The 24,888-nt window shown below is 39.2% G+C and overlaps 1 protein-coding gene across 1 annotated transcript in view; it reads right to left on the bottom strand.

Moving 5' to 3' along the window:
• Positions 1 to 5,018: 5,018 nt before the first annotated feature.
• ITGAV (integrin subunit alpha V) overlaps positions 5,019 to 24,888 on the bottom strand; it is a 79,212-nt gene continuing 59,342 nt past the window's right edge. Inside the window, exons 15-30 of the mRNA XM_063318092.1 lie at positions 24,322 to 24,423; positions 23,460 to 23,518; positions 22,112 to 22,266; positions 20,613 to 20,750; positions 19,978 to 20,045; positions 17,222 to 17,369; positions 16,151 to 16,243; positions 15,879 to 15,958; positions 13,814 to 13,894; positions 13,604 to 13,709; positions 11,029 to 11,187; positions 10,326 to 10,439; positions 8,735 to 8,848; positions 8,531 to 8,641; positions 7,484 to 7,606; positions 5,019 to 5,331 (exon numbers count right to left, since the gene is read on the bottom strand). Of these exons, the coding sequence (XP_063174162.1) occupies positions 5,236 to 5,331; positions 7,484 to 7,606; positions 8,531 to 8,641; positions 8,735 to 8,848; positions 10,326 to 10,439; positions 11,029 to 11,187; positions 13,604 to 13,709; positions 13,814 to 13,894; positions 15,879 to 15,958; positions 16,151 to 16,243; positions 17,222 to 17,369; positions 19,978 to 20,045; positions 20,613 to 20,750; positions 22,112 to 22,266; positions 23,460 to 23,518; positions 24,322 to 24,423 (1,747 nt within the window). The 3' untranslated portion in view covers positions 5,019 to 5,235. The remainder of the gene's footprint in view (positions 5,332 to 7,483; positions 7,607 to 8,530; positions 8,642 to 8,734; positions 8,849 to 10,325; positions 10,440 to 11,028; positions 11,188 to 13,603; positions 13,710 to 13,813; positions 13,895 to 15,878; positions 15,959 to 16,150; positions 16,244 to 17,221; positions 17,370 to 19,977; positions 20,046 to 20,612; positions 20,751 to 22,111; positions 22,267 to 23,459; positions 23,519 to 24,321; positions 24,424 to 24,888) is intronic.

The following is a 24,888-nucleotide window of genomic DNA, read 5'->3' on the forward strand; positions in this document are numbered from 1 at the left end:
GAGGATCACAAACATGTGACTGATAAGAAATAGAATTGAGGGCATGGTCCTATAACCTTTCTGCCCTTTACATGAGGATAATTCATGTGAAATTTTATTGTAAACCACCCAGAGTCCCCCTTTTTGGGGGAGATGGGCGGTAAAAGAAGTTTGAAAAATAAAATAAATGTAAAATACCTCAAGGATAGTTCAATTTGATGCAGATGCTGACTTGTTCTCATGTTATGATATGTAAGATATGTTCAACTATGTAATGTCTTAAACCACATTTAATACAGTTCAAGTATTTTGAAACACGAAACTTGTTGAGCCATCTTAACTTTTCCTAAGAAGTTTATACGTGTGTGTGGGGGGAACATTTGGAGAGAAGTAAACTGTAGCTTATGATTCAGAAAGCTCTGTTATTGAAAACCTGTTTTTTAGCAAACTTGGAAGAATTTCACATGTACATCTGAAAGAAATTTTCAACTGTGGACCACATGCAGGTTCTCTGGCATATTCATAAATAGCACAAAATTAATGAGCACATATTAATAGTTAATATCTGCATGATCTAAGTAGCAGGTGCTCCCAATGGAACAACACCTAATACAACTTAAAGGAGATTTCAGCCAGTTGCAAACCTGAAGATTGCTTTATGTATTAGGCAATTGCCTCCAGTTAGATGGATCGATTAAGGCTAGTCCTAGGGAATAAGACCCTTAAAGTCAAAAGGATTTTGTTCTTAGACATGTTTGTTTGCATTGAAAGTACATTCACATAACATCATTAATATAAAAGAGATAATTGCTCTATGTTCATTTGGAAATGCATGTATTTATGCATATATTGCATAATGAATTCAATTTAGCAGATTTGCGCAAGACCAGACTGTTAAAAGAAGTCTTCCTCATTTTTTAAGTACCCTTAAAGGGTCAAAGCCTTTTTTTCATTTTCTTTAAATATAGGGAGCCTGATCTTGGTCAAAATTTGAAATGGGGGGTGGGGTGGGGAGAGAGAAAATAAACCCTTCTCACAACACTAATCCAATTATCTTTTCCCTGCACCTGCATTTGTATAGCCCCAAACTGATCTATTTACATTAATCTGTGATCTGTGACCTTTGAGTTTGCATTGCAGTTGCATGGAGGGAAGGGAGAAGTTTGATGCAGACTGGAATAGAATGAGAGGCAGAAATTTAAAGCTTTCCTACTTTCCATTTTAGCACTGATTTATTTTTGATTTTTTATGGGTGGGGAGGGCAATCCAAGTAAACAGATTCCATTGCAATCTCTAGCAGGCCCTGGGGTCACTCGAAGAAGCAGGACTGTTGCAAATGAAATACCCCAGCCCAGAGTAGGGGGAAAGCATGAGAAAGACACTCCACCTTAATTACAGTACAGGTTTAGTGACTGCAATTGGTTCAAACAATTTGGTTGTTAAGTGAAATAGTCACTAAGTGAACACATGGCTAAGAGAGATGCTGCAAAGATCACTGGTTGCTGCTGTCGCATTCAGATAAAGCTCTTTTGAACAGTGTCCTGTGCCTGACCCATTTTCCCCCTTTTTTGCCCCCTCACAGGACAGAGAAATTGCTTGAACAAGTTCTCTCTTCTTGAGCTGCTTTTCTTGGCAGCAAGTCCCTAAAAGTGCTACCAGCAAGTTAACAAGCTCAGCTCTGTGACCCCAATTAGTTGATTAGAACCCTCCCCCCAGCTGGCAGTTGCTGCCTGAAACTGACTCTCGTATTTGCAAATGGTTGCTGTTTGAGGCAGTTGCTAAATGAGGACTACCTGTTGGTATCAGTTGGGAGATGGTTTTGACAGGGTTTCAAGATTCTGTTAAAATACCCAACCAGCAATAAAGATCTTTCCAAAAATCCAAGTGGTTCTTGTTTCCTGAGTCTGCCTGCCTCAAAGGTTTTGACACAGATTTAGCAAGACCATTTAATTATATTTTTAAAAGAGTCCAATTTGTTGCATTCTTTCCTGCATTGGTCTATATTGTACATTCAGACAAGCATAAAATGAAAACACAAACTAATTATAAAAGATAAAACGTTTTTCATTTCATGTGGCTTAATGATTTTTCCCCTTCAAAAATATTTACATGTAGCATGGTTCACTCTGAGAGCTCAGAAATCCAAGAAATCAGAAATTTAGCTAAAGTACTATTTACAAAGAATTACAGTATTATTGACCGTCAAAGAAAAACTCAGTGTTAATATGATGTGCCAGAAGATTTTACAGCTGAAGTTTATGCCTGGAAAAATAGGCTTCTTTCAGTGTACCAATCGAAGCGAGTATTTGTAGCTCAGGGTTGAACTGTGGAGTCCTTGGTGCTCTCTGAGCCTTGCTGTTTTCTTGCAGACGTTTCATTGCCAGGCTAGGCAACATCTTCAGTGCAAAGAGGGAGTGGGCCTTGTTCTCAGTGCTTGCTTTCAGTGTAATATTTGTAAGAAAAGTGCCACTTTGAGGCAGAAAGAAAGTTTTCTTTAATGCAAGCTTGTTCCTTTAAAATATCAGTTGCTGACTTATCTATTTATAAGGGCTATCGTACATCTGACACTACAGGTAGATTTCTTTCCTCATATTGCTTCAAATTCATTGTTTTTCACTGGTACATAAATTCCACTGCTGGTCAGCAAGTATAAATTAATCAACAGTAGAAAAATCAATGTACATGTATATGAGAACCAGACCCTATATCATACACTGCAATTCAGCCCATTTAGATTTTGCTGTTCAGCAAAACTGCAGAAAAGTATTAGGAAAATTAGTAACATTTCTCAGTCATTGAAAGCTACATAATTTTTATCAGTGGCTGTACATATACGTTTTGACAGCTCTTATATGTGGGACACATTTGTCTTTATAGTAACCATCAAAGGTTCTTTTATTTCTGTACTAAAGCATACCCTTACATTTTCCCAATAAAGAGGTTCATTACAATCAGATGAAAAACAAAATGTCTAAACCCAAATCTTAGAATTCAGTTTTATGTGCTTGGCCTCAGTGGTCTCCATAAATAAACTCTTCATAAGAGCTCTCTGTCGCATTCTTGGTCAAGTTCCTTTAGGTATATACTTACTTGCATACAGAAAATCCCCATCAGGATCCCAGAAAATATCAAAAAGAAGTTCCATTCACTCCAATGGTCATAAAAGTGATCTTTAAAGCTCATGGGAGGGTGGGGGGAGACAAGGGGAAAAAAATGTGAGACAAACTTCATTTCTTATGTACTTGTGTCTGATTTAAGGACCAAAGGACAGCGCTTGCATTGTATGCTATACATATTTTGTCATTTCGGTGTAATTGTGGCTAACTATGGATGCCTGGGTTGAGGCATTTTCTTGTCCAGTATCAGCATGTTTCCTGCACATTGCAACAAACACTCTCCAATACTCTCATGCTTTCAGTTACTGAGAACTGTTTTTTAAAATCCTGCCCTGAAATCCAAGCAATTTTGCCTGATGCCACACTCTGATGTTGCTGGCTGGAACCTAGCAAATCTAGTGCAAAAACTGTGGAATGGAAACAGTGTTTGGCCATGGAATTGGGGAAGAGGTGGGTGGGCTCCATTAAAGACCCCATTGTTCCTCAGTGGGGTCTTTAATGGAGCCCCCTCACCCCTTCCCCAATTTCATGGCCAAACACTGTTTCCATTCCGCAGATACTGTTCCTCAGCATCCTTGCTGGATCAATCAGGACTGGCTGACCACTAAAACAATCCATGTCTTTCCTTAGGTTTATAGATGGGAATGTATTTACTTTAGGAGCACATGATCTTTTGGTGGCCTAGTTTGCATTTAACATTTGGGGGAAGGGGAGCTGAAGGCCACAGATCATTGGAACAGCTTATCTCACATGTAAGCAGGATGGATTTTGAGAGAATGTTGGGGGTATTACTTTATTTTTTATCTGTGATATCCCTATTTGAGAGCTTAAACTACAGTTTCTATGGGATTTCCATCTCAGAATGGTAGGAAACTGTGCTCTCAGTATTCAGCAATCATTTCTCACAAACATGGGACTTAAAGATCACATGTAGGCCTGGGGCCTCAAACTGCCCACCTATGATTTGTTTACTTATTTGTAATAACTATGACATAGCACCCAGGATCTGTTAGCATTTTACTTTCTGAGATAATGATAATTTCTTTTAAAATTATTAAAACTATTAATAAGTTTAAAGGAAATTTTAAATTTCTACTCTTATGTGAAAAGTAGGGCTGAAATCTGTAATGTACTGTATATCTGATGAAGCTCTACAGGAATAGGACAGAGGTTTACTGAAATCACAATGGGGTTTATTGTTTTATACCTCCTGAAGTCTTTCATGGTCTACTTTTAACCAGAAATGATTCCAATCTATTTCTAAACCTGGAGCTTGGACACAGAATTAAATTATACAATGTCAAGAAGAGGAAATTATTGGTATAATTTATCCTGAATGTGGAATTTGGGCTACTTGGCACAGATTTTGATTTTTTTTAATGTTAAAAAAAAACCTTTTTTAATGTTAAAAAACCAGAGGATTAAAAAGGGTATCAGAAAATAATTGCATGAATCAGTCAATTTCATGATGCTAAATAGAACTGGTAAATGGGATCTATGATCTTCCATACAACCAAAGTACATCTTCCCAGATGAAAGATGCCATAAAATGGACAGCAATTCCTTAAATGGAAACCACATAATGGAGATAGCAAGGTCCTCTTCTATAATTGAGTTATCCCTAAACTGTCAGTTGAACTAGATCTGTGCAGTATTTCAATGCTTTATGTCATTCATATCTCCAACTTAGAACAGGCAGGTAAATTCTTCAGAAAACTGGTGAGTACCTTGGGAAAGTCCAGCTATGAAGATTCAGGACCAGATCTTCAGTTAATGTCCAGGTTTTCTAGACAGATGTAGTTGCTACAAGTTTGCAAGTGGGGGAGTAGTTCAAGTTGTACCAATAAAAAAGTTAAAAACAAAACACCAACCAACCCCCCTTCCTCACTTTGCCTCAGTAAGCAAAATTGTGGCACTAAAATATATTCATCAGTGCACATGTATTAGTCACAAGTGTGAATGTGATTAATATGAGGGAAACAAACTTATGTCACACTCATTTTGTAGTTAACTTTGCCAATGGCAAAAAGACATTTGCTATGCAGTCCTCGACCGTCCATCCCTCAAGGGTCAAAATGCATATTTCTAAAGTTGGCAATAATTCTAAAGCTTTTGGTAAAAGACACAGCTAAAACACTGCTTAAGCCTCTGAGGTCCCTTCTCCATTTTCATGGGGTTGCAGTTGTTCTCTTTCTTGTTCTTCCTGAGGTGGCCGCACACGTTTGAAGAAACCCACCTATGATGTGGAGAAGACATTATAGACAGGGTGTGGGATGTAGTGCATATTAGCAAACATTACATTTCTTTCCATACAAACCTTGAGCCTAGTGAGCATGTGGACTAAGGGTATTGTATCAGATAAGTTTGAAAAATCTGATATAGTAGTATAACCCTCTCACATAGAACAGGTATATTTATGTTTATTGTAATATATTATATTACATTATATTGTATTATATTATATATATATATATATATGCATATATTATATATATTATATATATACATGCCATTTTCCATCTCCACAGGAAACCTTCAAACCATAGTCTGAGCTCACCAAGAGATCAACAGTTTTTTTCAATTCAATTCTCAGCTTCTTCTCCTTCCCAGGAAAAACTATAGCAAATGGCCATGGACAATATTTTAACAGGTCAATCTTATCTGCAAGTTGAAGTGCTCCAACTTCGGAGCCATTTGGCTTATCTAATCTCCTTGCTGGCTACAACTGGCAGGATAAAAGTAGGGATGAAGACAGATTCATGTGCTTCCTCTCTCAGGGCTGTTGTGCCCCTTCCCCCCAATTTCTATGCCTTTTCAAGCAATGGAAAAGAAAAGAGTCCTGCTGTTATTTATTTATTTATTTAGATTTCTATGGCCACCCATATTACATACAGTAATCCTGGGTGGCTCACAGAAACACAATAAAAGAATCATACAACCAGCATCAAAACAACTCCAGGCCCCCCAGAACAGGACTCCCTCACACCTGAACCTTCACATTTACTGGGTGCCAGCCTCACCTTAGCCCAAAGCTTGGGGGAAGAGCCAGCTGTTTAAGGCCTTCTGGAAAGCTAGAAAGGTAGGGTCCTACCAGATCTTGGGGGGAAGGTATTCCACCGGGCAGGGGCAGGCATGGAGAAGGCATGCTTCTTAAGTCCAGTGAGATGGCAACATTTGAGGAAAGGGACCTGGAACATGTCCACCCTATCTGACCTAGTGGAAACTGTTATGCAGTTGCGGGCTATGCCCTCTCTTATCTGATTGTTCCCTAGGCATCATCTCTCCCCCTCACCCCATCTCTGAAGGTCATTCCCACATACCATTACACCAACTCTCCCTGATTTTACTGGAAGAGCAAAAAATGTCAGAGAGAGGCTGTCCCTCAAATAACCAGGCTTTATGCTATGAAGGGCTTTATAGGTGGTAGACAGCATCCTGAATTATCAAAACCACTTCTTTTTGGCAATTCGATGTACTCTGCTGAAAATTAAGACTTCATTTGTATTGCTACAGCCTTTTTAAATGCCCTAAAAATGTGGATATTTGGATACTGGATATTTGTCTTCTAGATTGATATCTATCTGTCTGTCTGTCTATCTATCCTGATTGATATTGATCCTAGGCTAAGATTCTGTGGGACTTCCAGATCCAGATGGATAGGTGGTTACTGGTCAATCAACCAGACATTGTGGTAGTAGACAAGGACCAGGAGACAGCAGTGGTGATAGATGTAGTGGTGACAAGTGACAGCAACATCAGGAAGAAGGAGTATGAGAAGCTGGAGATGTACCAGGGCCTGAAGGAGGAACTAGGGAGAATGTGGAAAGTGAAGGCCAAAGTGGTCCCACTGGTGGTAGGGGCACTTGGAGCTGTGAGTCCCAAGCTGGGAGGGTGGCTCCAACAGATCCCAGGATCAACATCAGAGCTCTCTGTCCAGAAGAGTGCAGTGCTAGGAACAGCTAAGAGACTGCGCAGAACCCTCAAACTCCCAGGCCTCTGGTAGACGACCAGAGATTGAGGTAGGCACATACCAGCCATAGGGGTGAGAAGGGAACATTTTTATAAATAGGAGTGCAATCCCATATATGCCCATCTAAAAATAAATAAATCTCATTGAGTTCAATGGAGTTTATTACCAAGTTAATGTGTACAGTGTTGCAGCCTTCAAGGCTCCCCCTTTCCTTTAAACTCAGGAATTACTAGCTAAATGTAGACATCTATTAAAAAACCTTAGTCTATTTGGGGAGAGCCATTTCTCATCACAACCCCTGAACAATACTCACTGCATAATGAAAGGTCTTCACAGTGGATTAAAATAGGAAATTATTCCAAACCTTTAGTTTTGTATTTAAAGAACATGGACAGGATTTCATTAAATACACACTTACCTTGTGCATTATAAAAACTAGAAGGGCCAACAGTAATAATCCTGCTAAGACAGCCAGTATGATTACCCATACTTGTACTGTCATAGGTGCTGGCTGAATACCCCACAAGATGTTTGTGGTAACCTAAAAAGAAAATAAAGGGCAACATATTTTACTGAAAAAAATGGATAAGATAAACTGGATAAAGGATATACTTTGGAACTTCATGATAATAAGATCTGTAACCACCTGGGTTTCTGATAGGCTGAACTACATATTCTATAACAAAAGTCACAAAGGAAGGTTTTACTGGTTTATGACTGAAGATCTGGGGATGCTCTGATTCTGCTGCAGCAGGATCTGCAGAATGAAGATTTCTAAAGCATCTGACAGAAAGAAAAAAGAACAAGTTTCTAGCCCTTAAGACTACAAGGATATGCTTAAAAGACTGAGGAATTGGAATTGGAATTCAGAAGGCAGGGAGACTGAACCTGAACAAGGGGGTGGAGACAGGGCCTCAGGGCTTCCTATCTTCCACCCTACCTTCTGCCTGAGATTCTCCTGTCCAGCTGAAGGCCAAGTGCACAGGGATGTCTTAGGAACTATGGGCATGGCAACTATAAAAGTCAAAACAGAAACCCTCTAAAGCACAATGCTTTCTGGTTTAATTTTATTGGCTTTTATGGAACTAAATTAAATACAGCCCATGTTTGCCAACTGAAGACCTGTTCTGGACTGCACTGACTATCAAATAAGACTGCCAAGCCACAGCTGGAATTTCTTCTGAACAGGAGCCTTAAGCAAGTGTTATTCTGCATTTCACAGCTGCTCCTCCTGAAACAAGAGAGTCCAAACTGGATAGCAGTCTTTAGAGCATATCCAAAGCTCTTAACAAAGGCTCAGATTTAATAAAACACTTAAGCAGCATGCAATCAGAGGGTATAAGTCAGACTATCAACTATGTAATATTGCCTAGCAAAAACAGCAGAAGCTGATCAGATTATTGTTTCATTTCAGATTAATTACACTGATCAATGTTAAACAACTTTTGATTATCAAACAGCTTACTATTGTAGAATTGTGGACATCATCAGGAAAGGAAAGATTCTTGTAGGGGAACTCGATGACGCTGAAAGAAGCTGATGACTTGAGAGAATAAGAGTGGTTTTGGTTTTCTTTCTGTCATGGGAATAATTATGGAGAAATGTCATATTAGAGTCAGTTATTACTCAGGAACAGAGTGTAACTACAGGAGCAGTACTGGATACTTACGTTCATGAAAGTCTGAGCCCAAAGGCGAGATTTCAAATAGAGAATTGCAGTTTTTCCCCTCTCTAGGCGACCAACTTGGCAAAATATTTTTAAACAGTCTGCATTTCCACAGCCCTGGCATGTAAAAAGGAGGAGGATGAAGAGAAAAGTTGATTTTATCTACTTATTCAGTTACCTGTTCATTTTAATTCACATTATTTTCCTAAGAGCTGATGACAGGACCACACAATCAAAGCCCTGCCCCCTTTTTAGGGGCAATAATGTAAGAGCCATGCAGAAAGGGGGCAGAATTTCAACTGCATGGTTGTGGTTGCTGTCTTGACTCTTTCGGCCCATGGATGCTCTGGTATTACTCATAAAATTATATTGCACAGCTAGTGTGCCCTTTCCTTCTTAACAAACTTACAGTGAGGAGAAAAAAGGATGGAAGATATAATTGCAGGAAAATATCAGAGAATTTTAAATGGACTTTATTGGTCTCTGCACCTCTGTGTTATTTGGTCTGTAAATCAGGGTTGTAATAACAAAACACCGTATTTTATATTTTTGGTTGACATTCACATGATGCGATCTTGTGCATATAATACTTCATGCAAAATTAAGCAAGAGGGACAACAGTGTCTCTTTTCACTGCTTTCCCTTTCATCACACTTCTATAATGAAGAACTTTTAAAAATATGGTGGCATCATCCTTGAAGTGAGAAAGTAAGCTATGAAAGAAGTCCTTAGTACATTCTTTTAAGAACTCCAATGTTCCAAGGCATGTCTGGGAAAATGAGTTTTTGATAATGAGTTATTAAGCTGGCAAATCAGTTGCAGCAGCTTGCACATCTCACATCAAATGTGAAGTGCAATAAAGAGGCAGTGTTAAATCATCCCTAGTAAGGGCCATTAAGATCCAACTTTTCCTACACTGCAGTGGTTGAGGTACTGCAAGAACTTCTTCTCCAGATGCATGCTATACCTCAACTTGCCATTGATGGAAAATATACCATAGGCTAAGGAGAAATGATGAGCCGATGCAACAGAAGTGTATCATCAATACCCACTCCACATTAGAATATTACTCTTCTTGGTGTAAGTCATTGGATTTAGTTTGGTTATTCAGAGACACTCTGTTCTACTCTACTCATACCTGAGTCTTCTCTGTCTCCAAAAATAAAGGAAGAGAAATGTCTACTAAAGATTTGGACTGTTCTGCACTTATCATATCGTATTGGACTCTCATCAATATTAACATTTTAAATTACTCACTGGAAAACATCCAGACAATTTCAATTCCGCTTGCAGTCTTTGAAGACTGAAATAGTTAAAAATTTCATAGGGACAGGGACAGGGACAGGGACAGGCTGGTAAGCAAGCAGGCAGTTAGGTTCCCTATGACTGGCTGACTGAGAAAAGAAGTTGTACAATCAGTCAGTGAGGTCTAGGGATGAGAGAAAGAGAGAGAGAAACTAAAGCAGAAGCAGCTGTACTACCAACTTGTTCAGCAACAGCACTTATTTTCTGTCATACTGTTATCCATAGCCTAAACTTCTTCTAAAATATTGTCAAGGGACTACTTGCAAAGTAACTAGCACATAGACTTTACCAAAGTTTGGACATCTTCCTCTGTAACGCTTAGATCTCTCCGGTTGATTTGGTGATTGCGGTTATCTTCTCCATTCAGCGTTTCATTCCTTTCATCTTGCTGAGAATTTGACACCTGTATCATCAAGGTAGGTTCGATTACTGGCACATTTCCTGGACAATCCCTAAATGCTGTTAATCCATATTTATTTGTGGATATAACACTGTGTGGTCCACTGGAATATACTGTGCCTTGCTCTCTCACCCACATACAACACTGAGGCAGCCAACATACTATAAGGAAGCCAGAAGAAGGACGGGGATGAATGATATTAATTCATGTACCCCCAAATTATAAACTACATCTTAGAGAGTACTGGGGAACACCTCTAAAGTCACAGAATATTTCAGGCATCAACTGCTATGATATGGAACCCAACAGGATGAAGGCAGGATTCTTCATGGAAACAAAGGGTTGCCACAGTCTTTTTAACTATGGACTGAAGCGCTTCTTCCAACTATTTTCATAGGTCATACCAATGTGATCACATCTGTTTATCAACTTAGTACAGGTGGCTCTGCTATCCCACTAAAACTGTTTAATTTTTTCCCGTGTTGATGCCAAACATGCTTTATTGTTACAATTATTGACAATCCTTATAGTTTAACACACAGACAGATGGAGAGCTAGGTATTCAGACAATCTGAATAGACTTCCCTTTTACCTTAATTTTTAGCGGGTTAATCTCCATGTCAGATGTACAGTTCATGGGTCCTTCAATTTCATATTTGATAATATACAAAAGAGTATTATTGTTGTATTTATAAGGCCACTGAAGATTGAGCATCACCTTGCTGAAGGTACTTGGGCCATTGTTTCTAAGCTAATGAGGAAATGGAAAATGAATCAGTTTAATATGAACCACATTAAATGAACTGATCAGGTGTCAAAGCAGGCTTGCACAAGTTGTGACCCAGTTAGTAAAAAGCAACCAGTCTCTACATATAACAGAGACTCCATTAAGCATTCCATTTTACTACATGAAGCTAGTCAACCACCAGCAAGTCTTAAGACTTTTCTACACGGGAACCATAAGCTGCTTGATTCCCATGCGTAAACTGGCTGGAAATGGAACTAACTTAAGTAAAGCTAGTTCTGGATATCAACTGCTTTCTCCTGTTCCACCATGGTGATCACCAGGCATTCTTAGCATGACTTCTGATTGGCGAATTCCCTTGCTTTTTGATCCCTTCTACCCATATCAGGAAAGCAAGCACCAAACATGGTCTTTGAGAACATGCAGCTTCCATCAATAGACCTTTTGCGTGAGCCCCTCTCTGTTGATTCCTCCTTATACTTGACACTTTCCTGTCTGGTTCATCTACCAGTGGACTGGTAAAAAGGAAAAAGGAAATACCAGCATTTTACCATTTGTCCTTTTAATTGGGTAAGAAGGGTAAACCAGGAGAACTCTGTAGTAGCAATGCAGAAGACCATTGTATTTTGAGAATTTAAGTGACATATTTTGATTTCTCCTTTACATTTTGAAGCTTAGAGTTCATTCTGCGTCATAATAATATTTAGATGGCTTTTTTTTTTCACTTTACTTAGATGTGGGGGGGGGGGTGGCGTGGCAGGAGAAGAGAAAACCCCAAGATCGTTTATGTTAGCACTACCTTATCTGTATAGCTTTCCAGGCTCTTGGATTATGTCATAAACAGGCGCCCCAGACCCTGGAACTATCTAGTCAAGGTCAGATCCTGGAGTCTAAGTACCATGGAAACAGGATCATGAGGTATTAGGGCCAGACTTTGATAAAAACCTTAGGACTGTCTCTTGAGTTTGGAGCTTGGCCACAGACCCTGGTACCAGGTGCTATGTGAAAATTGGCTTGGGGACTCTCTGCTGTTGTTTACTGGGGCTCCCAACAGCTGAAGTGAGATTTCTTATCACCTGGCTTGGAACGCTTTCTCGTGTTTCTTTTTAAATTGCCTGCCACAGTTAAACAATAAAGCTTAAAGTCTCCTTACTTACTGGTTTGATCATTGTCTCTGGGTCTAAAAGAACCAGTTGTCTGGGCACCTGATCACTGCTTTGACACTTGGCAAAATGAACTCTTGTCAATTTCACTTGGTAAAAAACATTTAAAAGGTCCATGTTTCACCTTTCCATCAGTGAACTTCAAAAAAAAAAGCCTAGCCTTTTACCATTTCACCAATGAACTTGTTTAAAAAAACAAAAACACTCCAGCATTTCACATTCTGGCCATCTCTTTCTCTCTCAGTTTTTGGCTCTTTTTCTACCCATTTAATCACATCATGACCAGGTGGCTGAATGGGGCAGAAGTGACCAGGAGAAATGGTCACAGAGAAACAGCTCGACAGTCCAGTGGTGAAATGAAGAATAAAACAAACCAACAGAGGGAGAGGACTTTTCAGAAGGAGGCAGGCAGCTTGAAGCCCTGGACAAAATAGCTGTGCAGGGCAGTGACCAGTGACTGGAGAGACAGAGTGTTCTTGCCACACATTTCATTTGCCTACTATGAAATGAAATGCAGCTGGTGAACTGGATTGCATTACTTTTGCCAGTGCAAGTTAAGAAACACTGATCAGAGTTGCTATGGAGTTGGCTGGCTTTAGTAATTTGACAAACAAATAAACAAATAATCAATGCATAGTATAAAACAACTGGTGAAGGTTGCCTCCCTAGTAGGCTGGGGGTGGATAGAGGATGACACTACACATTCCTCCAACTGAGAAATGGTTACTGCCATATATACATGGTTGACCATGCAGATCAGCCCATACAATGTGGCAATGTATGGGCTGCATTTAGCTTAATGGACCTAAACAGGCCTGGGATAGAGAAGAGCAGAAAGATAGCCTTGATACTGTAAATGCATGGTTACAGCAGGCTGTAATATTCCATGTATTTGTTGAACTGGCCATCCTGGCTGGGGCATGTTGGGGTTGAAATCCAGCACTTTCAGAGGGCAAAAGGTTGAAGGAAGCAGGAGTAAAGGAGTGCCTGAAGGAGGTGCTTGGCTTTTCCTCTGGAAACTGGTAGACTGCCCACCGGGTCATTTGATCAGCTTACTGGTGCAACAAGAGATAAAGGTGAAAAAAAGCTTTCTACATCTCCAGGATCTGTCTGTCTGTCTAATTTTTATTCCACCTTTATTATTTTTATAAGTAACTGAAGGCGGCGAACACACCTAATATTCCTTCCTCCTTCTATTTTCCCTACAACAACAACCCTGTATCTATGCTTACTATTTACCATCCTGAGCACCAACATACCTCATAGATGTGTTGGACTAGAGGCCCTATGTCATCCTCTGTTTCTGGATTTTCTTTCGGTTGCCAGTTGGGAATTGGGAGGAAAATATGATCAGGAGAAGAGACCCTAAATTGGATGAGGAACAAACAAGGATGATTGGACACGGGACATGGAGCAGAACCCCCACACTATCAGATCAAGGCAGAGGCTGTGATGGGATCAGCACTCACCCTCTGATTTCTACAGCAGCTGAAATGGCCAGGTCCACTTGATATGAGATCACTGGGCTTAGGTTGTTATACAAATTGGAGCTGTAGAGTAATGCAGTTACACGGTAAGATTCAAGTTATGATATGCCATCATATTCAGTAGTTTGGCTGTGCAAAAGATGTACCCCTGAATGTTATTCAGGAGCTTCATTTTCCTGTTCCTTTCTGTCTTTTCTTCCATTCTTTTTAAAATGTGTCTAAGTGTTCCCTCCTGCTGCTCTCATTGGAAAGGTAAGAAACAAGTCTGTTGCAATCCCATGTGAGGAAGTTCCTGGGGAACAGGGACATGTGGAATCTGAAAACTATCCCAGACACACCCAGAAATGCTTCCTCTTTGTCTTCTTTGATACTGGAGTTCCAGAATCAGAGATGCCATAACTTGCAGGACATCATGTAGAACATCGAAGAGGAAGTATATAAATGGGATACCCTCCTCAGAGGAGGTAGTCTGAAAAATCCCAGGCCCCTAGATGCCCACTAAGGATGACAGAATTGCTCTTCTTTTCATAGTTGCATCTGTAAGGACTGCTGTTTGGAGTCTTTTGTCTCAAACATCCCAATGTGTTAGGCTGTCTCTGTTCAGATGTTTCATTTTCACTGGTGTTGAAGAAATTTGAAATAAGAATGTAATCCATTATCTAAACTTACTTCCTCCTCTTCCTCTTTCTCTTCCTCCTCCTCCTCTAGCCACCATTTAATTGCATGCAAATCAATATATTACTTTTACAACACATGCAAGCATATATGTTGAAAATTAAACCTCTGTGGTTAAAGAACAATGTATTAGTTATGCAGGACAAATTTATGTTGCCAAAATTAGATGTTTTCAGGATGTTTATTTATCCTACAGTATCTGTAAACTTTCCCAGTTTGGTGTAGAAGTGTAAAATTTAGAGTCTGTAAACTACCATATGGTGTCTGGGCGGCATACAACAAGGCCAGAAAAAAAACAACAGTTTTAATTGCCTTGAGAAATACAAGGAAGGAATGGGCCAAATGAACCTCCAGTACACTTGTACTTTGAATTGGGCTTGGAAGCTATTGGTAGTCAGTGCAACAACCATAAAGTAGGTGTTATTCTACCATGACAGCCTAGTTGCTGTATTCTGACAGCTTCTGAGCTGACTCCAAAGGCAGCCCCACATTGAGTGTATTGCAGTAGTCCAGCCATTGGTGATTCAGGTGTGAGTAATCATTGCCAGGGTATCCTGGTCTAGGTATGGCATAAATGGCTTATGAGCTGAAGCTGGGCAAAGGCCAAAGTAACTATTAGGACTAATGTTGACTTCACTCTTTCCTGACCTCCATTACAGTCTCCTTCATCATGAATGATCCATATCTTGAACCATTATCTCATTTTCACTTCCTCTTTTCTACTTTCCATCCCCACAAACACTCTACACTTCATTTTTCCTCCCTATCACTAGTGAGCTATTATTCCCCAAATTAAAAATACGTGCTAAAATTCCTATCACTAATACCATAGTTAACCACTTAACAGCTAGTCTGGTTGCCATCTTAAAAAAAGGTTTAGAACAGAGTCAACAACTCTTTAAATATAAAGACCATCAAATCTATCAAGTAAAAGGACACCCTAAAATATTCCAGCTCTGATACTATAATGGCCGAAAAGCTAGAAATGAAAGTTAATGAAATGAAATTGGATATATGAGTAAAATACTAAGCTCCTATATTTTAATCACTTAACATAGGGCTCACCTAGCAGTTCGAAAACATACAAATGTGAGTAGATCAATAGGTACCGCTTCGGCGGGAAGGTAACGGCGTTCCGTGTCATCATGCTGGCCACATGACCCGGAAGTGTCTACGGACAACGCCGGCTCTAAGGCTTAGAAACGGAGATGAGCACCGCCCCCTAGAGTCGGACACGACTGGACTTTATGTCAAGGGAAACCTTTACCTTTACCTAACATAGGGCTATCCATATGTTAAAATATTAATAATAACAATAATTAGTAACAGATAGTCATATTTAATAATAAAACATGATGTAAGCGTTCCTTACCTACGGATCTGAAGATCAAACTTGACAAAAGTATCCATCTCAGATTGCTGATGAACACTAAAATGAAGACCAGCTGAGAGCTTTAACACAAAAGAAGATACATAGGTTATAATAGGCAACATCCAGAAAGAGACTGAAGCTTGTGTATTGGCTCTTAGTCAAAGTGTGATGCTGTCTCTTATAAACAATGATCCCATTCTAGCAAGCCCTATGCATAGGTTCTCCCCTTCTTTTTCCAAAGACAGCAAATAAGCAGTTGAATTCATTCTTACCTTTGTTCCTGCTTTCATAGGGTTTCCAAGATCACAGACAACCAGCCTAGTTTGATTCTCAGTCTTAAAGGCACATGAAAGTCTTGCGAGAGCCTGCAATGAATACAAATATTTTTTTTTCAAAAATAAATACCCAAGGTACAATAGTTTGTTTGATAGACCAGGTAAACTGTTATATATATAATGAAACAATCATTATCAGTAAAATATCAAATTAATTGGCCCCATTAATTGGTCTTCAGACGCAACAGAAAAAAATACACATCTGCTCTTTCTCCTGAAAGAGTGGATTAAGTCCATAGTCTAAATTATTCACTTATATTTACACTGCCTCCATCAACCTCAGTCATCATTATACTTACATCATTAGGCAAATGATGTAAAATTTTGTAAACAGATGCCAGTGTTATACATTTGGATTTAACAGACATTCAGAAGTAACAGATACCTCTTCCCTTAAACATTCCACTAAACATTTAGGTTTTGCTGCAATAGCCTTTCATTATATTCTTTATGTGGCTATCCAGGCTCCTAATATCAAAAATTCACAGAAATTCCAATATGTTACATTTCCCTTGGCTGACAATGTAAAACAAAAGAAAACAAAACCCAGTAATAGCTTTTCAAAGGCAGAAAAGCTCAAATAAATTGGTTTAGTTATGAAGCCATTACAAAACAGTTCTAACAACTGGGGTATATCAAATGTGAGATAAATGTTTAATGAAATCAAGACTAAAAATTTTGCGCCTTTTTTCTGCCCAAACAATTTTATTTATTTATTTATCGTATTTCTACCCCGCCCATCTCGTATTACAACGACTGGGCTGGATGGTCCCCTCTTTGGGGAAGGAGGCCTGGTTTCCATCTGTGTTTGGGTAATAGGCAAATCTGTTCTCAGGCTGTTTACTTTTGACTGTATGAGAACTAGCTCTCACATAATGTAGAGAAGAATAGCTGGATTGGGAACTGACCTTGGGACCTTCTATACTGAAAGCATAAGCTGAAGCTTTGAGCTACTGCTCCAATGAGTAGCAACAATCAGATCACTCACTGTAGGCCCATAAGACTTACCTCATTGTTGCGAACTATACCAATGAAGTCTGCTTGAGGTGGGATGGTTACGAAGAGTTCAGCTTCATAGGCTCCCTCGCCTAAGTTCTGGGTGTTGACAATTAGGGTTAATGGATTGTCATCCCCAATGTAGATTTGCTTCTGATCACTGCAACAGACAAAGACAAAATAAAAGTGAGTCCTCTTGATCAATGTACTTTTCCAAATATGTAAGTAAAGGTAAAGGTTTCCCCTGAACAGTCGTGTCTGACTCTAGGGGGTGGTGATCATCTCCGTTTCTTAGCCGAAGAGCCAGTGCTGTCCAAAGACGCTTCCATGGTCATGTGGCCAGCATGACAGTCACAGAACACTGTTACCATCCCACCGAAGGGGTACCTATTTATCTACTTGCATTTGCATGCTTTCGAATTGCTAGGTTGGAGACCTGTAGTCTAATGTCAGCTTGGAAAACTGCTGACCTCAGTTTTCCAAGGGACCTCAGTAGAGTTCTTTTCAGAAGTACTCTGAAGCACAGGAGCAGACTAGATTTTCATTGAATACAAATGCAAAACTCACAGGCAGTGATACATTAAGTTCCCATACATTTGATAACGACCAGTAACAATGAGAGAAGATAAAGAGCTTTTTCTAGCTTTCTGTTTCTATTACTATTAACAGACAATTAGGTGCTTTCTGAAAGCTCCCAAAGAGGTAAAAACACAACCATCCTTTGCTATATATTTCAGAGGAAATCTGAACCATGCGAGACTCCTGAATTCTGCTGCCTTGAGTCATCCTAGGTTTTAAAAGAAGTTTATGATCCTAGGCATGATTGTTTGATTATGTGCCATCAAGTTTCAACTCTTAGCGACCACATAGATAGATTTTCTCCATGATGATCTGTCCCTAACCTGGCCTGTCAGGTCTTCCAGTGGTGCACCCATCACAACTGCAACTGAGTCCATCCACTTTGCTGCTGGTCATCCTCCTCTTCTCTTTCCTTCCACCTTTTCCAGCATTAGAGCCTTCTCTAGAGAACTAGGTCTTTGCATAATGTGTCTGAAGTAGGATAATTTGTGCCTGGTCATTTGTGCCTTGAGAGAGAATTATGGATTGATTTATTTGATGAGTCATTTGTTTGTTTCTTGGCTGTTCAAAGTATTCTCAGGAGTCTTCTCAAACACCAATGTTCAAAGGTGTCAATACTCTTTCTCTCTGGCTTCTTCAAAGTCCAACTTTCACTTCCATACAGTCTCACAGGGAATCATTGCCTGAACTGTTCTAATCTCTGTAGGTATAGAGACATCACGGCATCTGAATATCTTCTCCAAGGCCTTCATGGCTATATTACATATACAAACAGCACTGTCCTGGGCTAGGTAAAAGTATCCAAAGCCATCTTTATGCTTAGGAACAATTAATGAAGTTATGGGGACCACTTTTATATCACACACAAATCCATGTTTGAGTCCCAACACATTTTGCCCCTTTCACTGCTTTTTTTAGGCTAAGGCAATTTGGGATAAATGAATGTAGATCAGAGAAATGACAGGAGGAAGATAAATCTTAACTCTAATTGCCTATAACATTCCAAGTTTTGCCTGTTTGTATCAGTTCTTCCTCCTGTAGATTCAAGATTGCTGTTAGTGGTGGTAAATATATATTTTAAATATGCACATTAAAAGCCACACATGGACCACATGGAGGGAAAAAAAGAAGAAGGTTCCAACAGAACTTGTCTCTATTGCCTATTTCCTCTCCTTTGGCAAAATGACTTTTCTTTAAAATTGTACTTTCTTTAAATATACTTTGTTGCCTACCTGGAGTTTAATCTCTAAGTCATTTTATTTCTTGCATCACAACAGGTGTAGTATAAAACTACTACAACAGTTGCACATTTGGATGATTGTACTGCGGCTTAAGAAACTAAAATACGAAACTATTCTGGGACCAGGAATGCATTTATTTAAATTTCTCTCAGGTAATTTAATTTAATTAATTTAATTTAATTTAATTTAATTTAATTTAATTTAAATCATAAAGTCTCTAATTAACTACAGTTTCCTGGACATCTAAAGCAGAAAACTATAGTTAACTCTAGCTATCTATTATTTAACATCATGACTTCTTCCAAAAGTGATATACTGTCTTGCTTGTTAGGAAGGCAATCAGCAGAGTTTCTCAGTGTAAACAAAACAGAAAACCATATTTAAATAAAAGCTTCCTAGTTTTATTACTCATGTGAGGCAAAGGTGACGGGGCTGTGGGCATGGGCTAAAAAGTCTTTCATTTCTCACCTTAAAAAGTTAAGGTATGATATGCTGAATTGAGTCAATGTTGCCGAATCCAAGCTGGGCACTAAATCACAGAACTCCAAACATTTCACCATTACTTCAACACTCAGCTAGCTTGGCAGAAGTTTCCCAGACATGATTTAGCTAGATCAGAATAATTACTGCAGACAAGAATGAAGCCTATCATTACAAATGATTGCCCACTGCAGTGTAGAGAAGTCAAAGACCTTATCATCTATTCTCTGGAGTTTCTGCCTTCCACGCTTCCAAATTAAGAGATATTTGGCTGGTTGCCTGATAGCTTGATGGCAATTGCTAAGACACATGAACCTAACAACTCCCTCTAGTTTGAGAACCACTGGGTCCTGCCTTGCCAATCTCAGTTTTTATGCTCTCAGCCTTTACATTTGTGCTTATTTACTCATTTGTTAATCATATTTATACACCTCTAGAATAAAAAATCAATTCTTGATCAGAATTTACCTGTCAACTGTCACTTTTAAATCCGGACGGCAGATATTGTCTTCCCCACAGTCCAAAAGAATATGAGCCTACAGAAATAGAGAAAAATTAAAAATAAACACGAAATACCTGACTCTTTGTTCTCGCTTTGCCAGAGTACTGATGACTGATGTAACTCACCTTCATTTTACTTTAGTGCTAAGCTAAGTAGCAACCTTTTCTTGTCGAATGAATTTTGTAACAGGGAGGAATAGCAAAATTCCGAATTAGTGCTTGCACGCTTGGCTCAAGAAACAGCGTTCTGCTCTCCAACTCAGAAAGTGGGAAAGTGACATTCAAGAATTACTATTTCTTTTAAAAAGAGAAGACTGTACCACTGGAGAACTTGGTCAGAAAAACTAACTCAAAGGGGAAAAAAAAGTTAATATCCCTTCTAAAGAAGTCTATGATTTGGGGAAAATAGAGACTCGTTAAGGATCTCCTTTTTCTGAGACCCAGAAATGGGATAATCTCAACCTCCACTCTAATGCAACATGCAAAGAAGAAATACATTGAATTTGTTAAAATATTTACATTTCTTCAAATTTAATAACCTTAAAAAAAAAACTTGCTGGTTGCCAAAAGAAAAATGTGTATTACATCGCCCAGATTTATACCTGTCTGCTAATGTTTGCAGGAGTGAACTGGTTGAGGATGGGCTGTAAACCAGTAGAATCCAGAGCAGTTTTATAATCCAGTTGATATTCCATGAATATTGTAATTGGGGTAAGCTTATCTCGGAATTCAGATTCATCCTAAAAGGGAGAGAATGGGGGTTATGTTTAAAAATAGAATAAAAATCAGAACTGCAAAATCTGGTGAATATGACTTCTGTCAAATGTTGTCAGCCCTTTGAAGGTAGACCAGGTCAGGAAACAGATGTCACAAGTCTGACTGGAACTCTGCTTTATCGATGTAAGTTCTAGGAACAGAATGCTGAATTTTCTACTCCCTCGCTCCCTCCCTCCCTCTTATGCTCTGGTGAATTAGAGAGAAGTCAGTCTGAGTTTCTTTGTCACGTTTTCTGTTTCCCCAGGCTTAACGCATGTTTTTGGGGACATTGTCTCTGCCTAGTTTCTCCACAGTCATTTCCATTGCTCTCTACAAGTGTCTACATTTGTGATTGTCTATAAGCATTGTGTTAGCCTAGTGCTAAACAGAAAAACCATCAACTATAAAAGTTTGGCATGCTAAAGTTCCAGAGGGATTAATGGATCAAAGCACCACTGGTATCAATGGATAAAATGTTTCTTGTTTCTACATATTTACTCTTCTCTGGACTGCATCACAAAAGTAGGACAATTTCAATGATGTATTTAAAGAAAGATGTGCAGGCAAGTACATCTAAAAAAAATAAAAATCAAGAAACTGGCCCATGCTAATAACCCTAAATCAAAACTATTTGGAATCTAGGCAATTCATATATCTCAAACGTAAAGAAAAAAACATGAAGAAAAGAGAGAAAGGAATAAAGAGAAAGAAGAAAAAGAAAGTGCAAAAAGGAAAGCAGAATAAGTAAAAAATAAAAATAGTTAAAGAAAAAATAAGTGACTTCCGACCTTCTTTTCAGCAGTTATAAATAAAATCATTATCCCTCCTCCCACTCGGTATTACAAAAATCTCTTCAGCCTCTTATTTAATCCTTTTTCTATCATCAAAACCATAAATCATCACTTCACTTTTTTCCATTTTCAGCAAAAGGTCCATAAAAGGTTTCCACTCTTTTATAAAAGTACTTTTTGTTTTATCCCCAACCAGACAGGTCCATTTGGGCATTTCTGCCAATTCTGACATCTTTACAATCCATTCCTGCATTGGGGGGACTTCAGTGTGTGGAATCAAGGCAATTCCAAAGCCAATGTTTGACTTCAAACCCTGGATGAAGAAATGTGACCATCCACATGGGCCACGTTCCATTTGATTTACAGCTGAACACATTTGGACATGTTGAATGGACATAGCCATTCAGTTTAAAAATACAGGGAGAAAATGTCTACAGTAAAAGTGAGTAATGTGCAAATCATTAAGCTGGCTCTTGATACTGGAAACTGCCAAGGTAAACCATACGCATGAAAGAAAAAGTGGGCCAGGGCAAGGAACAGTTGTGCATTCTTACCCTTAAAAAAGCATCAAGTTCTTCACAACTTTTTCGACCTCCTTTGGAGACAGTCATGTTCTTTGAGTGACCAGGCTGTCTATTGTGGAGAAACAGAACTCGCCTTATCGCACCTTTTTGTTTAAGTTTGTCCAACAGGAGCTCCACATGGAAAGCTATCACCAAACAGAAAAGCATTTTAGTAATATAGTCTTTAGCCCTGTGTGTTCCCTGCAGCAACAGCTGGTAAGGAGTTTTTCTCAGAAGTTAGAAAGGCTGTCGCGGAGAAGTATCCAAGCACTGTTCATAATGGGAGATGTGAGTTAGCAGGAGTTGCAAGAGAAGGCAAATACGCTGGCAACTGCTCTTGCCCTATAGCTAGTTATCTTAAAGGACTGTTTAATATGCCTACTTGTTCTCAGGGTGAAATATGAGGTGTATGCTCTAGTGCAGAGGTCTCAAATTCTTATGAGGGCCCCATGAGGACTAGTTAATTAGCCTAAAGGCCACAACAGTGAAGGCTTTTCATTCATTGATACAAATGCTACTGATTTTTAATCATTACCGTTTACTCTATTATCTGTAGCCCTCCAGATGATGCTGAACTGCAATTTCCACCACTCACAGCAGGTCCGGTCAAGGATGAGGGATGATGGGTATAGCAGTTCAGCATCATTATGAGGATGGTAGCCTCAAACAGGCTATTTGAGTTGGCAGCTGTCGATGCTGGGCACCCTGCCTGCCCCTCCAGATGCCTTCCTCACCTACTGTGCCCTGGTGACATGACCTAGCTGGGCTGGTGAAAGTTGACTTAGGGAGAAGAGGGGCAGTACCTGCTTGCCTTTGTGTTTGTGATCCTGCCCTCAAGCTTTCTTGGATGGAAAGGCTGTGAATGAGCCTCTCAGAGTAAGTGAGCACCCCATGTGACCTGTGAGTGTGAGAACCATGTTCTAGTATGAACTTCATATGCACATGTGAATGTTCCCATCTTGGCAGACATTTGCAGAAAGTGTGGTTGACCAGAGCACTCTGCTATTTAGTGTGGCCTTAAATCCCCATGCTCATGGTCTGGTAAATACTTAATCTTGAACTTTCAATATCAGAGGCCAGTTAGATGTTGCCTGCCAGAAAGCTCAAGCTGATTCTAAGCTAAGTCTATTTCTGGCCAGCAATCAGCACAAAGCCATCACCCACATTCTAGGTAGAACTTCAGCCCAAGATCAGAACTGAGTGGTTTTGTTTATGCCTTATACTGGTGGAGCTTGGACCAGCCCCCCAAAGTTAAAGGATTGACAGTTTATAGTATGAATGCACAAGTGTGCTAAGCTATTATCTTAGAAATGTAATAAAACAAATCTATAGAACTTACTGAGTTCCCTGGGGAGATTTCCTTTGCCATCAGCTTTTAAGCAGAACTTTACTTTAAAACTATTGAGGAGGGAATTAAAGAATGATTAAAACACGGTAAATTTTTGGAAAAGGCAGGCCAAGTTGCAAGACATAAATCTATGAATATTGAAATTATGCATTCTCATGTGCTCTCAGATCAAGAGTAATTGATTTTAGTTTTAAAATAATTCTTTACCATTTCTTCAATTATTAAATATATTTTATTACTAGATTAACTGATCTGTTCAGTAAGTACATCCCAGTTTTAGCCCAGTTCTTAATTTCAATCGACTGTGAGGAGTCTAAGATGTATTGGATATTTGAGATAGAAAGAGAGGAAGCTCAAAAAAACTGTAATTCCTTTTCACATACTTGTAAATCTAAATCCAAATGGTCGGGGTGGGAATGATTAGACAAAGGTGTGGGCAAATTTACACCATTCCACCGAGTGCTACTTTTCTGGTTGAGTAAGTCCTGGGTTTTGTTGCAATTGTTCAAGAAAAAGCTTAGAATTCAGATTCGTGAAACTGGCCAGGATTCAAATGGGGCTTTACATCCTGCACAATGAATCTAATTCCTTTCCCATTTGGAGCAGCCTTTTACAATGTTATAAACGCAAAGAAGGATTTCAACGTAGTTTGCTGCTTTAGAGGAAGGGAAACCCAGAATCAGATATAAGGAAACAACCTCCCATGATTAAAATAACGCACTAGGAAGCATGGTGAAAGGAAAGACACTTGCTCTTGCATCATTCACTTTCACCAGCTAAAGACGCTCCTGGTTCCTTCTTTTGACTTACAATGTTAATCGCAAACACTCAGTGTGGAATCTAGTGAACTTACCAAGAAACCTTTTGACCATTTTCTTCACAGGTTTTGTTCTCTGGATTTAGAATTGTTGGGGTAACTTCCAATCCAGCATTTACGGTAATGACTGGCCGTGCCCTTTTAAAAGAAAGAAAGAAGAAGCAGAAAGGGGCATCTGCATGAATTGCTAGACAATAAAGGAAAAAGTTGTATATTATAACACTTTTGGGAAAAGGGATTTGAAGGAGAAAGTAGAAAACAGCAACAGAGAAGATCTTCTGGCAAGAATTCTAAACAGAATTAGGCAACCAAATTAATCAAGGGGCTTGGACAACTCTGCTATGAGAATTGGGGGCTTTTTTGCTTAGGTGGAAAAAAGCAGCAAGTTCCACAGAGATGTAGAAATTATGCATGGGGCAGACAAAGAGAATAAGGAGAAATTTATCCTACTTTCATAGTACTGGAACTTAAAATCAGCTAATCAAGCTGAATGGAGAGAGATTCCAGGAAAATTAGTATTTTCCTTCCAGCTCATAGTCAAAACTGTAGAATGCATTCCAGTAAGATACAGGAATAGCTAGCAACCTGGCTGCCTTTAAAGAG

Source organism: Candoia aspera, chromosome 1 (genome assembly GCF_035149785.1).
Source record: "Candoia aspera isolate rCanAsp1 chromosome 1, rCanAsp1.hap2, whole genome shotgun sequence".
NCBI classification, from domain to species: Eukaryota; Metazoa; Chordata; class Lepidosauria; order Squamata; family Boidae; genus Candoia; species Candoia aspera.